This window comes from Lygodium microphyllum, chromosome 6 (assembly GCF_053477565.2).
Source record: "Lygodium microphyllum isolate KBCC chromosome 6, Lygodium_microphyllum_v1.1.10, whole genome shotgun sequence".
NCBI classification, from domain to species: domain Eukaryota; kingdom Viridiplantae; phylum Streptophyta; class Polypodiopsida; order Schizaeales; family Lygodiaceae; genus Lygodium; species Lygodium microphyllum.
In genome coordinates, this window is record NC_141140.1 from 136,797,067 (window position 1) to 136,812,600 (window position 15,534).

A 15,534-nucleotide genomic window follows, 5' to 3' on the forward strand; every position below is an offset into this window, starting at 1 on the left:
AGACTTGGAAGGTCCTATTGCAGGAGAGTCTTTAGGAGTGTAGACCGAGGCTACGTAGTGAGTGGAGGCCGTCCCTAAGATGGATCTTCACATCAACCTAGATCACCCCTCCCAGATCTCCTTTCCTACACAGCTTGCTCCGCATGTGGCAGGGCCTCCGTAAGGCCCTGATCCAGAGCCCCCCAAGCTGCTAGGAGGAGATAGACCGTCAACCGGTGATCTAGAACCCCCAGGTCAAACATCGAGATGGGGCACAGATTGGCGAGCACTCCCACATCCGGTGGGCTGGTTGGGAGGCCGGCCCGGTTCATACCATTAGGACATGGCGTGAGGTGTACAGGTTGGTGGACGAGGAGGTGTTGTAGCGAGTATCAGGCTGCCAGAGAGGAGTGGAGTTGAGGAGAAGGGAGATAGATGCAGCAATTCCTCAGGACTGGCTTGCTCCCCCGATACGAGAGCCAATCGAGCCCGAGGAGATATGGGCCACTAGGTTTTCTCCAGTAGGCATCCCCCTCCAGGTGGCAGATAGAGTGGGTGGTACTCCACCTGGAACTTTCTTCACCGTGCAGGAGGGGGGATGTTTGGCTCTTGGCAAGGGGCAACAGGGTGAGGGGATTGCTATCCTTTCATGGAGAAGGATCGGAGTGATTGGCCTACAGGGGAAGACATGGCGGCTGGACCCCTTTGTCTTCTAGGAGAAGTTCAGGGAGTGGTGCATTTGGATCTGGGAGGGCACACCACTTGATGAGCTGAAGTGGGATCTAGGGGAGTGGCTATGGCTGGCCACTACAGTCGCCAAGAAGCCACCGAGGCTCCTCGAGTACATTGGATTGGCCGTCGTCGCATAGCAGGCAGTGGGCAAAGCACGGCATCATGGAATCTTTCCGATGGACCTTCTGGCACCGCCTATGAGATAGCTGGAGACCGAGGAGGATATCATATTTCTTATGGCTAGTGGCACATAGAGGCTTGGCGATGGGAAGTTGGCTTGCCCAAATGCAAGAGGGAATTTATAAGCGATGCACACAGCAGCCTTTGGAAACCCCAAAACACTGCCTTTGGTCATGCGAGGCAGCGCAGCTAGTGCGGAGAGGAGCATGCTGCATCCTTCGGCGCATGGCTCCGAGCCTTAGATGCATCTCTTGGGATGCTTTCTGTTTGCAGGTAGTTAGCCAAGGATGTCACCTTCTGTATGAGGCTGGAATGCAGGACACAATATTCATTATGGAGGCAGGGTCATGCGCAGTGGTCGATTTGGAGGCTCTACCCATCCGGATCCCACAACAGACCTCTCTGAAGTATAGGAGATCATAGGGAGTCTTACTAGATGGCATATTTGGAAGGTGTGGTGTCAGGAGGTTTTTGGCGGAGAGAGACTTCCAGTACAAGCGACCCTGGCAAAGCTTTGGACCTCAATCATTCACTCCCTCCGCGGTTGATGGAATCACGTGCAGGGCGAGTCCAAGGCTCGTCAAGAGCTCCGTTGTCATTTCATGCACACTTCGGACGGCCAGGACCTGTTTTTCAAGATGCACGCAGACAGCCCCAAATGGCATTACACCCCCCCTCCATGGCTACTTGCCCCCATCCCTCCTAGACCGCCCTGAGAGGCTTGTACATCCGATATATTTGCGACTTTGCATCAGCTCCAGCTAGTCTGTTGAGCATGAGCACTTCCTTGTATTTAAAGGTTTTTTCCAAAGTAATATAATTAGTCACTTTTTACTTGCAAAAAAAAAGAAAGTAGCTTGAATCCGTTAAAGGAATTACTTACTTCTGCTCCTTTTTCAGTATGCCCGGATTTCTCTAAAGAGTTTACCATACAATGTGATGCCAATGGCCATGGCATAGGGGCTATTTTGTTATAGAAGCATGGAGTTATTGCCTTTGAAAGCTGTAAGCTTACTAATAAAGAGATGGCTATGAATATTTATGTCCAACAGATGTTGGCTATTCTATATGTGACAAAGAAATGGCAGTATTATTTATGGCATAGGGGCTGTTTTGTTATAGAAGCATGGAGTTATTGCCTTTGAAAGCTGTAAGCTTACTGATAAAGAGATGGCTATGAATATTTATATGTTGGATGTTCTATATGTGATAAAGAAATGGCAATATTATTTATATAGCAGCCGGTTTTCGTTCAAAGTGATTATAAGGTCCTAAAGTACTTCCTTGCTCAATCAAATCTTACCCCTAAGCAGCATAGGTAGGTAGCTACCTTATAAAACTATGATTCTGACATCACTCATACAAGGGGCAAAGATAATGTGGTAGCTAATTCTCTCTCTAGAATGTGGACATGTTGGATTTCAGCTATGACTAAGTTACATGGTGCTTCAATTGATGGATTACAAGAAGCCTATATTTTGGATAATGAGCTCAGCCATGTACTTCAAAAATTACAGCAAGGTCTTATGGAGGAAAACTCCCATTATCAGCTTAAAAATGGTCTCATTTGGCTTAATGGCAAGATTGTTATTCTCTCTACTACTTCTTCCAAGCTGAAAATTATTGAGGAGTTACATTCTTCACCCACAACTAGACACTTTGGAGTGTTTAAGACCTATGATAAAATTAGAATGAGATTTCATTAGAAAGGATTGTGAAAAGATGTTAAGGATTATGTTAGGAAATGTATACCTTGTCAACAAAATAAAAATAGTACTCATAAGCCAAGTGATTTGTTGCAACCATTGCCTATTCGAGAGGGCAAGTGAACACATATTACCATGGACTTCATTACTAGTCTACCTATTACCAAAAAGGATTAGAATAGCATTTATGTGGTAGTGAACAGACTCACTAAGTCAACCCATTTCATTTCTACCAAGACTCGGTTCACTGCATCCCAAGTAGCTAGTCAGTTCATGGATCAAATCTTTAGGTTACATCGGTTACCACATGTAACTGTACATGATAGAGATACCAAGTTCACAAGTAACTTCTCACAATGGTGTTTAACTCCATGGGAACTAAATTGGCTCCTTCTACAATCTATCATCCGCAGACTGATAGTCGAATAGAAAGGGTTGATAAGTAGTTCGAGACTTACATTTGCCATTTCTGTCATAATATACAACATTCGTGGGATTCGTGGTTACATTTAACTGAGTTTGCCTACAATAACTCCACTCGCGCTAGCATTGGAGCTTCACCCTTTGAGACTATGTGTGGCTATGGTACCCTTATCCACAATTATTTTAAGTGAGAAGATTAACTCTCATGTAAAGAGGAATTGGAAAGAATGCAGGTCCTTTAACAATAAAAGATGAATCTTAAAAAAGCTTAAGATCAAATGAAGATGTATCCTGATGAGAAGAGGCAACCTTTCAAGTTCCAGGAGAGAGAGTTAGTTCTCTTGAAACTACCCAAGTCTCGATATTCTACTCTAAAGGATAGCTCTAGCGACAAACTTGCTCACAGGTTCTATGGGCCTTACAAGATCTTGAAGTGTATTAGAGAGTTGGCATATCGATTAGAACTTCCTTCTTCCACTAAGATTCATAACGTATTTCATGTTAGTCAGCTCAAACCCTTTTATGATGTCAAGTGGAAATAGTTGATGAGTCGCCTCCTATGGATGAAGACTGACTTATTCAGCATATTCCTTAGGAGATCGTAGGTCAGCATGAAAAGTAGCTTTGCTCTCGCTCCATCATCGAGTATTTGATTAAGTGGAAGGATTTACCACTTGAGAAAGCTTCTTGGAGGCCAAATCCTATTTTGGATGAGTTTCCCTACCTATAAGATGCATTGGTGGTTGAGGCGTAGTCATATGGGAGCCAATTGCACTCTAAAAAGGATCTTGACAACAGTCTGTTTTAGAACAGATTTTACTCTACCTAATTTTCAGAATTCAGCTACATACATTAGACTTAGCAACCAGAAACGTTAGAAACGTTTAGAAACGAAACGTCAGAAACATGTTTCGTAAGTTTCTTTCAAGAGGGGGTAAAATAAGAAACACGGGTTTTTTTATACAGGGATTTCTAATAGTTTTGACTAGGGAAAGAGGTTCTAAATCTCTATGGAACTCTCTCTTAAACAAAGAATGGCTAATTTAGCTTGAGTGATAATAGAGTCAATTGAGAATAATACATTATACGTTACATATCTATGATCCATTATTGACTTGTCACTTATGTCAAAGTTAGTCTTTGGACAAGCTATACTATGGTTTAGGACTCAAACATTACGATTCATATATATCATACAAAGGAAATTGAAATTAAGATGTAAATAGCCTATCTATAATATGGATTGAGTCAAGTTGCAACATCATGATTCTCATTTCAAAACAAACTAACATAATGCCAAAATCGAGAATGAATCGTAATATATCATAAATAACTCATAAATGAGACTAAAGTCGTATAATATTCAAATCTCAAGACAAGAATAGATACTAGATTGATAAAGTTCAATAACTAAACAAAATCACAAAAAAATTAATCTCTCATCCAAAATCTTGAGCCCTCACGAGTCATTACGCATCATCATCATCATGTTTAAAATTGACCAATAGTTTTTGTCAAAAAAACCATGTTTTGGTTCCAACTCACCAAAAAAATTAAATTAAATAAAAACACCCACGTTTTTAACTCTCAGAAACGTTTCGTAAGTTTCAAATTCAAAGAAACGCGTTTCTTAGCTGTTATGTACATAGGATCAAATTAGTGTTCAATAGTTACATTTTGATATGTGCCGCACTCTATTTGGATACTTCTGTCAGAAGCTATGGCAGTTTTCTTCAACATGCCCTGTTTTATACAGCAAGCTGTCTACTTTTTTGGAAAGACTATTTCTTGAATATTTGAAGGCTCCAATTCCTTTTGAAGACATCCAGATTATGTATACGGCAATGCTTTTCCTTTTATGTCTTCATTTCAGCAAATAGCTCTTCACTGTTTGATTCCCATCATATCTTTTGTATAGCTGTAATCAAAGTAGTACTCTGTTTTATCCATCCTTCTTTGCCATTCTAACTTTGTTTTTGTGGGCAAAAACCTTTGGGTAAGGATGGATTGTAAGATGTTGGGAATACATATGTTAGCGAGAGAGAGTTATTAATAATACCTTGTCACACTAACATAGGTATAAAAGGTATGAAACATATACTTTTTCACATCTTTAATCATAATACAATTATTGTCTCTCATCTCACCTGCTTGTACTCAACTTTCATGGCTTCTCTCTCTTCTTTTCTATCTTTGTAGTCTTTCTCTCTCCTCGTCACTCTTTCTCTCCCTTTGTTTCTCTCTTCTGCTCTTATTTCTCTCACCTCTCAGCCCTCTTGACAATCCTTCAACAAAAAGAGACACCATGTGGGGGGATGTGTCTGTATGTGAGACAATTGCACCACACAATGAGGAAAGGAGAGTGAAAAGTGACAATGCAGGGTAAAATGACAAGGCAAAACAATCATTCAAAAAGTAAAAGGTCCAAAAATGTCAAAATCTTCTCTGTTTGGCTTACTCTATCCTTGTCTGCCTGCTCACTACAAGGGGAATGGAACAAATATTTTCCTAATAGGGAGTGCCAATGGGGATGGTAGCAAGAGCATTCCACCAATTAGGCATTCCTATTCCCATCTGTTTCGAAACTGAATTTCCCCGTACCTAGCTACCATTCCCCCAATTCCAGTTGCTATGGGGCTCACCATAGAACACCTGTCTATAGGCAGCTCCTTTGCAAGTATCCACAGACTGGAGTGGTTGATGGACTCAAAACTTTCTAATTTCTAATTTAAATCTAATTTCTAATTTCCAAGTATCCATAAGCAGTATCCACTTTTATTGAGATTGAATCAAGATACAGGGACACTTCTTCATATTGATGCCCAATAAAGTAGTTTTCTCCAAAATTAAACAGGATCCAAGGCACCCAAATTCAACAAAAACAGTAACAATTGCTTTGTATAGTTCACATACTTCTATCAAAAGAATAGAACTAGGAGTGTTTGAACGCTACAAAGGAAGAGAACCACCTTTTGGATGTCAAGCACTACTTGCTTAGAAAGTTCAAATCAAACATGTAAAACAGGAAACTCGGTCTTAATCTTTTTGTGGAGGAAAAGCTCAACTCTTCTAGAATCTTACAATATATCTTTAGGTTCCTCAAAACATGGACAGTGAACAAGTTTTACCTTATTGGTTTGCCAGCCTCCAAGCAAAGAGCATGTGCAAATTCATTGAAGCGGCTCTGCACTTCAGTCACAACAGTTTCCAATACCTTTTTCCGTTCAAAGCTTGCCATAGCAGCAACTGCAGGAAATGCCTTCTCAGCTGCATCTATGGCAGCATCTATATCCTTAGCGGTGGCCAAGGCACAATGTGCAAAAACTTTCCCTGTATATTTATTTGAGATTTCAAGTTCTGAGTTTGGAAAAAAAGGTTCATTTGCAAGATAAAAGGGGTAAGAAGTGATTTCTGAGCTGCCTCCCGGAATGCTAAAGCTGGCTTTTGTATCTTCTGTATTAGTTTCCTCGTAAACTGCAATGCCATCACCATCCACAGTGACAGTTTGAGGTTCTTTTTGTGGTTGGACTACAACTGGTTCTTCAGATTTTTGCTCCTTTTGACGTAGGCTGATGGACTTTGGAACTGCTGCAGCTTGAGATAGGGCTGATGATATTGTCTGTGGCAAGAGAAAAGTAACAATTGATTTGATGAATGAGAAACTTTATCTCAGGCTGACAATATTGTCTTTGGCAAGAGGAAAGCAACAATTAATTAGATGCATAGAAACTTTTAGCATGCCACTAGACTCAGAAGTGAGTCTATGCGTGCTTAAAGCTGCTCATGTATCTATCATTGCACTTAGAAGCCTTGCTTCCACATTTGTTGCATGTTAAATGTGAAACTTTTTCGTTTGTTGCAAAGCTTATCAACAACACATACACATGCTGTTTCTTTTACATTCACAACGTACTGTTTTGGTAGCTGCCATCTTTTCCTCCACAACTCCAGGTAACTCTTTGTTCAAGATATTGTTCGCCCAATCATAATTTACAGGAACCTGCAGTTTCAAGTTTATTAAGCTTTGCAGCAAATGGGAGCAGTACTTGTCTCGTAACTTGAGGAAGCAGTCACAACTCCATTACCTCAATAAGTTTAACCCCAGGTGGAGTCAAGAAAAGACATTCATGTAGGAGTTTGAGCAAATCATCAGCTTTTGTCACACGGTAACCTTTTGCTCCATAGCTGCAAATACACCCTAGTAGCTTTTTACACGTATACATGCCCCAACGCAGATACCACTGTACAACTCAAGTTGCTACATACTTGCAATGTTTCAAACAAAGAGAGCTAATGGTTAGCTATATATTCTTCTTTCCAAAGAAGAGAACACCTAAGAAAATGGACCCGAGGTAAAATTACAGTAAGAGCCTTGTATGGGACTTCAGAAAACATCCAAACACGAGAAATTCTAATACATGGGCTGATTACGAAGCCAGGAGCCCTTAGCACTTGACGTGCAGCCACCAACCAGAATTTGAGTGAGCTTTGAGAGAATGGCTGAAACTGCAAGAGACCCAGCCAAATACAACAAAATGACTGTGTATTGTCACCATACATAATAACACCATTCTGCAAGAAGTTTGTGGTCATAAACCTTCTGTATTGTAGATCTCCTATATTATCTGGGCTGGAGGCTCATTACTTGTAAAGGTATGCACTCCACATTAAACAGTCTTCACTTCGTATGGCATAGCCACCACACCTCTGAGTTGTAAGGACTTCACATTGTTCTCACAACTTGCTGAGGTCTTTGACTGCTTTGTTGACCTCCCAAGCTGTCATCATGCAGCCCATTTTGAGTTCATGTAGGTCAGTGATATATGGTACTTCTATGTTTCAAACTTGAAAGGGGTAAATAAATGGGATCAAACTGTACACTGCCATCTTTTTGTCTTTGTTGCTCAGGCTTGTTACCTCTTCTGCACCAGCCATCATCAGATGATCCCTGAGGCGGGTCAGGTTGATCTTCCAAGGCATCATTCACTAGGCCTAGGGCATTAGATTCATCAGCAGAAGAATTAGGAGTGCATCGTTAAGGATGCAGACCAAACATTGATCGCATGTAGCTGTATCTTAAATTTCTTGGGTGTCGGATTATAATCTGCATGTGCTCGTCCAGTTTTCTTTGTGGATGGATATAAATCCAATCTTTCATGTTGTTCATATTCAGAATAACCATGTGGAGGTGCAGATAAGTGGCATACGCTTGTAGTGCTGCCTCAGAATTAGTGTAGGCAGGACCTCAACACGCAGACATTGAGGGGACAGCTTTGTGGTCTATATGCTATTATGTTCTAAATGACCAGATGATTTGGGAAGGCAAAGATCGATGGACTTGGCTAAGGAAAACATACAGATCAAGGCTAAGGTGGAAAATAATGGGGTATACGAACATTTTGCGACACACTTCCAAGGCTACTTCAGGAGAGAGAGTGTGTGTGTGTGTGTGTGTGTGAACAATAAAAATTAATGAGCACAAATGTTATCATACCAAAAAAATATTGATATAGCAGGTGTTCAAAGCCTGACCCTAACTTTCTTGATTCATACCTGTTTGCATATTGTACAAAATCAGGGTTGCTCAAATCCAAACCAAACCTGCCATCCAAAGATTAACATAAGATTAGTCATGAAGAATAATTTTGTCTATGTGAAAACATAAAACCTAGTTGTTAACGCATATCATTCAACAGAAACCTATCAGATGACAACAGTCCCCCCCTACATCACACAGATGCTAACACCCCATCCTCCATGGCTGATCCAATATAAAATATGAGGTCAATTGAAATAGCCAAGGTGGCAGTACCTAGAACCAAATGATTAAGCCTGATTACAACCACAAGGGCATCAATCACAAATGGAGGGCAGCATCAATCACCATTCCCCCCTATGGTAAGTTCTAAGAACTAATCTAAAAACCAGTCCATGAGGTTAGATTGTAAGTGCAATGAGACCAGTCTTCCTTCTCGGATAGGGTGCTACATGACCCAATTTAACACAATTTGAAACCAAATAATTCGGAAATACATATTTTACCACAATATTCTCGTACAACCGAAACCACATTGGCCCCAAAGCTAGTGCCCCTTGCAGTATTTCCTTGTCTTGTCTTGCTATGAATATGTAGTATACTGAGATGTAGACTGATCCAATACTTTGAGCTGTCAACAATGACAGGCAGCATCAGGATGCAATTCACCCCTTGATTTTGGCCACATTCGGGCACAAGAACACTTGCATACGGGTCAGTACAAATATGGACGTGCAATCCCCTTTCAATAATCTGTAATTTCTTCTATTGCAGCCACTACTTTGACCATTAGGCCTCCAATTAATAGGCATACTTTTTCGAGGGTAACATGGCTCCTTTGGGCTTTTCTTCTATTGCAGCCGCTACTTTTGATCATTAGACCCAGGGGGGGGGGGGGGGGGGGGGGGGGGGTGTTCTTTTTCGTTCCCCGGGACTGCGTGCTCACATTCTACAACGTATTCCTTTGTTCATGGATGGTGAACTGGTACATATGGTCCCATGGAGGCCTATGGCTGAGTTTGCCCAATTTAGGTGGAGTTGGCTGATTTTCCTGCACATCTTTGGTGACTTCTTCCTTTGATTTTGAAAAACCTTGGTGAGGTGTTGGTGGAGCCTAGGTTGGCCTCCCACTATAGGAATAGGGCCTATATGCTCTGGGATACAGAGAAACCTCGCCCAACCAAAATTCGTTTTGAGGTTCCTAGGTTGCAAACGTTGGTTTATGAGATTAAATGGGGCACATTTGCTAGACACTATTTTAGATGCTGCCAATTGGACCATTTCATTTCAGAATGTGATAGAAGCCCTGAGATATTGTAGCATTCTCTCGATCCTGACATGGATATGCAAGAGCAACATCCCCAGCAGATGATTCAGCAACCAGAAACTGATCCTGTGCCTCTTGTCCGGCAAGGACATGATGATGGAAAAAAGGATGTTTCCCAAGCTGGTATTAAGCAAGCATCGCTTTCGGTTGATCGAAATTCGCCTCCTCAAGTTGATTCTTGGATCAGTGTGGTTAGACATAATGCTAGACATGATGCTCGCTCAACTCTTGCCCACCCACCACCACACCCTATCACTCAAACTTTTCAACACAGAGGTAACGGGTTTTATTTGAAACCTCAATCTTTACGTGTTCCTGCAGAGGGTGAAGATGACAAAGGGGCTTCTGATTCTACTTTGCACTTTGACGCGCGTAGGAGGCTTGTGCCGCTTCGGGATGTTTTCCGTTCTTAGCAACACCAGTTTCCTTCTCGTGCTTCGATTGCCAGTTTGCAAAGGGAAAATCTTGTCGATGCGATCCGAAGTGAGATGGAGAGATTTCAAGTAGGTAAAGCTATTGATGTTAAACGCAAAGGGAAAATGATGATTCACTAGTTTTCTTTTCTGCAATTTATAATGAAAATTGCTTTATGGAATGTTAAAGGTATTTCATCAAGCAGTAAGTAGAATCGGTTGTGGAAAGTTGTGTTAGCCGGAAATTGGGATGTTTTTGTGCTATGGAGCACAAACAGCATGCTTTGGCAGGATTTTCTTATGTATACAAAGATTATACTTCTTCATCAGCAGCTTCCACACCGAACAGATGCCTGTTCGGTCACTCACAGGCTTCCCTATGAGTTTGGAATGTGAATAGCCTCCACTACAATGGGATACGTCGTTCCACGAAGTTGATTGTTCGGCGAGAGTTGCAACCTGCTGCCCTTGCCGAACGGATCGACATCTTACTTCTCCATGAGCACAAGCTCACCTACACTCAGGCCCATCGGGTAGGAAAGGTACTTCCAAGCAGCTCACACACCTACTAGGAGTACTCCATCGGTGCCCACGGCAGGAGTGGAGTATGCACCTCTATTGGCCCAAGGCTTACCACCTATGTGTGAGACCACGTGACAATTGTGGCAAGGAGGGTCCTATGGATCAGAGTGGACATGGGGAACTCATGCCTTGGAGTCCTCAATGTCTATGCTCCTATGGAGGTTAGGGCACGCAGCACGTGCTAGATAGAGATTGTAACAAGACTTCTAGAGGTGGACTCTTGGATTGTTGGAGGAGACTTCAACAACCTAGAAGCACCAACAAGGCAAAGGCAAAGAATACCAAGGTATGGCAGGGGAGGAGCACGAGGCATGGGAAGTCTTCCTCCTCACAGTAGGAGCACATGATGTCTGGCGGGACCCAATTTTTCACAAGCGGCTGGGTGGAGCTCTCTTGGAATAGCTAGACGGATTTTATGTGGGAGAGTTCACTGCCACCACCTTATCTCATCACTGACCAATTCTCCTCACATTTGATGCTCCAGTTTCACCCCTTGGCACGCGATCCTCTCAAATCCCTGACTCGATCTATAGGAGGGAGCAAGTGAGGAGGCAGATAGAGCAGCTTTGGACTTGGGAGTGGGACAGGAGGGACCGAATCGCAGAGGAGGTTGTAGAGGTTCTAGCTGAGTCGAGCAGCCCTACAAGCTAGGCAACAAAGCTGGGAGGAGAAGAGAGCACTCCAGTGAGACCTAGCAGCCACACAAAGACTACTCCAGGAGGCACCAGGGGATCCCACTCTCCGCACATAGGAGGTGTGCGCACAGGCAAGCCTCGCCAGTCTCAAGGATAGGCGCTCGAAGTTTTCCTTCTGTACCTCATCAATAGCCTTTTGGGCAAGGAAGGGGGACACGATGTGCAGAGAGTTTTTCCAAGTGCATCAGTCTCGCACCACACGAGATCAGATTTGCAACCTCCAGGATTAGTATGGGAGGATTTGCTACATCTCACATGAGGTGCTGGAGATTGCCACTAAATATTACAGATAGCTTTTTCAGCAGGAGACAGTCTCTATTAGAGGACAGTGTTGTAGACAGCAAGTTTGGGACTGCATTCCGTCCCTCCTCACAAAGGAGATGGGATGTTCCCTCCTAGACCCCTTCACAGAGAACCAATTAGCGGAGGCTTTCCATGCATAGAACGGGCAGAAATGCCCGAGTGAGCATGTCTTTCTAAGGCCTTCTTCACTACCTACTTGGAGATGGTGAAAGACCCCCTACTGCTGGCCTTTCAGAAGATTTTCCGCTTAGAACGGATGCCAGGGAGTCTATCGATAGGTCTTGTCAGCCTCCTTCCCAAAGGGAGAGATGGGTTGGAGCTATCCCAATCGAGACCGATCACCTTGTTGTCAATGGCCATCGGTAGTCGACTCCACCCCGTGCTTCGAGACATCATTCATGACACACAAACAGGTTTTATCCAGGATAGGACCACCCTAGACAATGTTTTCACCTTCTTCGATGCGACTGAGTGGCCTCACCACAATGGTCAGAGATTGACTCTACTCCTCGTGGACTTCAAGAAGGCATTTGATAAGGTTGACTAGGACTTCTTAGAGGGCACTATGGTGAGGTTGGGCTTCCCCCAAGCATGGATCTCGGAAGTTTTTGCACTTTATAGATTGGCCACTAGCAAGGTTCTCATAGATGGCAAGATGGGAGAGAAGTTTCAGCTGGAGACATCTGTCTGGCAAGGCTGTCCTCTTGCCCCATATCTGTTCTTACTCTTTGCAAAGGCGATGTCCTACTTCCTGCGATCACGTATGAGCGGGCTACGTTGCCTTCAACTTCCGGTGAGGGAGAAGACAGAGCTGCTAGATTCAAAGTATGCAAATGATACCGCCCCTTCTTAGAGGATGATGAGTTGATGCCGGAGAGAGTCACACTAGCTTTTGAAGTGTTTTACACTGCAGCTGGAGCGAAAATCAACTCGCGAAAGTAAGTTGGTTTTCTTACAGCAGACTTGACTCTAGCACCGAGTGGGGCGTCCACTTGGGGTTCAGATGGGCAGACTATTCGATACCTAGGGTTCCAAGTGGGACTCGACATCACTCCTGCCCAACAGTTTTTGCCAATTCTTGACTCTATCAGGTGAAAGCTGACCTACTCGAGTACTGTCCACCTTACCTTAGCAGGCCAAGCCCTGGTGGTCATCTAGGTCCTCCTAGCGATGGCTTGATACATAGCCTCATGTTGGTGCTTCTCCTCGTCTTGTGTGGTTTAGCTTCACAGCCTAGTACGGAATTTTCTCTAGGCCGGCTCAGATGGTTCCACGGATTCTCAGGCCAAGGTGACATGGGCGACCATCATTCGACATCGGTCTGAATGAGGGCTTCGCATCACTGACCTAGAGTTCCAAAGCCTAGCCCTTTTCGGAAAGCTAGTAGTCTGTGGTCTCACACCAGGAGGGCAGACCTGGAAGGTCCTTTTGCAAGAGGGTCTCCCGGACTGCAGACTTGGTGGCAATTGGAGGTCATCCTTGAGATGAATCTTCACGACTGCCTAGATCACGCCACCTAGATCTTCCTTCCTCTACAGCCTACTTCGTGTGTGGCAAGGCCTCTGCAAGGCCCTAATTCAGAGGCCCCCAGGATGCCAGGAGGAGATTGACCGCCAGCCGGTGGTCTGGAACCCCCAAGTCAGAGATCGGGATGGGATATAGATTAGTGAGCGTCCCCACATCTAGTGGGCTGGATGGGAGGTTGGCCCTGCTCGTACTTTCAGGACGTGGCAGGAGGCGTACAGGATGTTGGATCAAGAGATATTGCAACGGACATCAGGTTGTCAACGGAGCTAAGGTGAGGAGAAGGGAGATTGACTCAGCGATCCCTTAGGAGTGGCTTGACCCCCCAAGAGCCGATGGAGCCTTGTGAGGCGTGGGCTGCTAGATTCTCACCGGCAGGTATCCCCTTACAAGTGACAGGTAGAGTGGGCGCTGCCCCCTACGGGATTTTCTTCACTATGCACGACGAGGAGCATTTGGTCCTTGACAGAGGGCAGCAGGATGAGGAGATTGTTGTCCTTCCTTGGAGGAGGATTCATGTAGTTGGTCTCCAGAGGAAGACCTGGTGTCTGGACATTCCCCTATGTGCCCTGGAAGTAGTTCCAGGAGTGGCGCCTCTAGATATGAGAGAGCAAGCCACTTGATGAGCTCGAGTCGGTGGACCTTGGAGAGTCGCTATGGCCGGTCACTATGGTCGCCAAGAAGGCACTGAGATTCTTGGAGTGCATAGCCAGGATTGGTAGACATGTACTAATGCAGCAAGACATGGATTGGGCCCCTTTGCATACCAGACAGAGCACAGCATCACGGATGCCTTCCATCGAACTTTTTGGCGCCACCTGTGGGACAGCTGAAGGCGGAGGAGGGCATCATATTTCCTTTGGCCTTTGGCACATGGAGGTCTCCTGGTTGGGAGTTGGCTAGCCCAAGTGTAGCAGGATGGAGGGTGTAAGTGCTGCCCACAATAGTACTTGGAAACCCCAAACCACTGCCTTTGGTCTTGCGAGATGACACACCTCGAGTGGAGAGGAGCTTGTCGTATTCTCTGCCGTGTGACACCCAACCTTGGATGTATCTCCTAGGGGGCGTTCTGTTGGCAGGCAATCAGCCAGGGTCGTTACCTTTTGTATGAGGCTAGGATCCAAGACACGATTTTCATCATTAAGGTTGGGTCTTGCGCAGTGGCCGCCTTGGAGGCTTTACCCAACCGCCAAGTACTGGAGCCTATAGCAGACTACTCAGAGGTATGGGAGATCATAGAATGGCTTACAGGATGGCACATCTAGAAGGCACGCTGTCAAGAGGTTTTTGGCAGGGAATGCCTTTCAGTACAGGCGACTTTGGCAGAGCTTTGGACTTCCATCATCCACTCCCTCCGCGGCTGGTAGGAGCGGGTGCAAGGCGAGCCTCGAGCTCATCAGGAGGTGCGTCCTCACTTTCTGCACACTTGGGGTGGCCAAGTCCTATTTTTCATGATGCAGACAGGCAGCCCTAGATGGAAATACACACCCCGCCCCCTCCTCCATGGCTTCTTTACCCCATCCCCCCAGACCACCTTGAGACGCTTGTATACATGATGGTTTTGTGATTGCATCAGCTCCAACTAGTCTGTTGAGCATACGCACTCCGTTGTAATCAGCCTTCTGAGTAATATATTTAGACACATTTTACTTGCAAATATATATATATATATATATATACATACACACACACACACACAAAGATTATACAAGTTTTTGTTTTTTGTGGTCGGCTTCCACAGATCTGGAGTTATGTTGGCCATTAGACCTTCCTTGCAACCATCCTTCTTTTCTCATGACCCTCTTGGCAGATTTCTAGTACTGGAATATGAGACAAAGGTTATGTCATTGGTGGCCATGCATATTCCCTCTACTGCTCGAGAACGTCGTCAGCTTTGGGATGACTTACATTGCCTTGCCATGGCTCATCAAGGCTTTGTTATGGGTGTCTTTAATGCATGTGTATCTACGGATCAGGCCACTTCACCGCATTCGGTCATGGACGGTCCTAAGCGACATACTTGGGATGCTCTAGCAGCTATGTCTTTGAAACAGGACATGTGGTCCTGGATACATCCTTCATAGCCTAGATATACTTATCGTTCTCTTCAACATCCAAACTCGATAGGATCTAT

At 44.4% G+C, this 15,534-nt stretch overlaps 1 protein-coding gene across 1 annotated transcript in view; it reads right to left on the reverse strand.

The window, feature by feature from the left end:
• LOC148035179 (uncharacterized) overlaps positions 1-15,534 on the reverse strand; it is a 211,309-nt gene that overhangs the window by 77,282 nt on the left and 118,493 nt on the right. Inside the window, exons 14-17 of the mRNA XM_087680159.1 lie at positions 8,574-8,621; positions 7,106-7,205; positions 6,934-7,020; positions 6,149-6,639 (exon numbers count right to left, since the gene is read on the reverse strand). Of these exons, the coding sequence (XP_087536285.1) occupies positions 6,149-6,639; positions 6,934-7,020; positions 7,106-7,205; positions 8,574-8,621 (726 nt within the window). The remainder of the gene's footprint in view (positions 1-6,148; positions 6,640-6,933; positions 7,021-7,105; positions 7,206-8,573; positions 8,622-15,534) is intronic.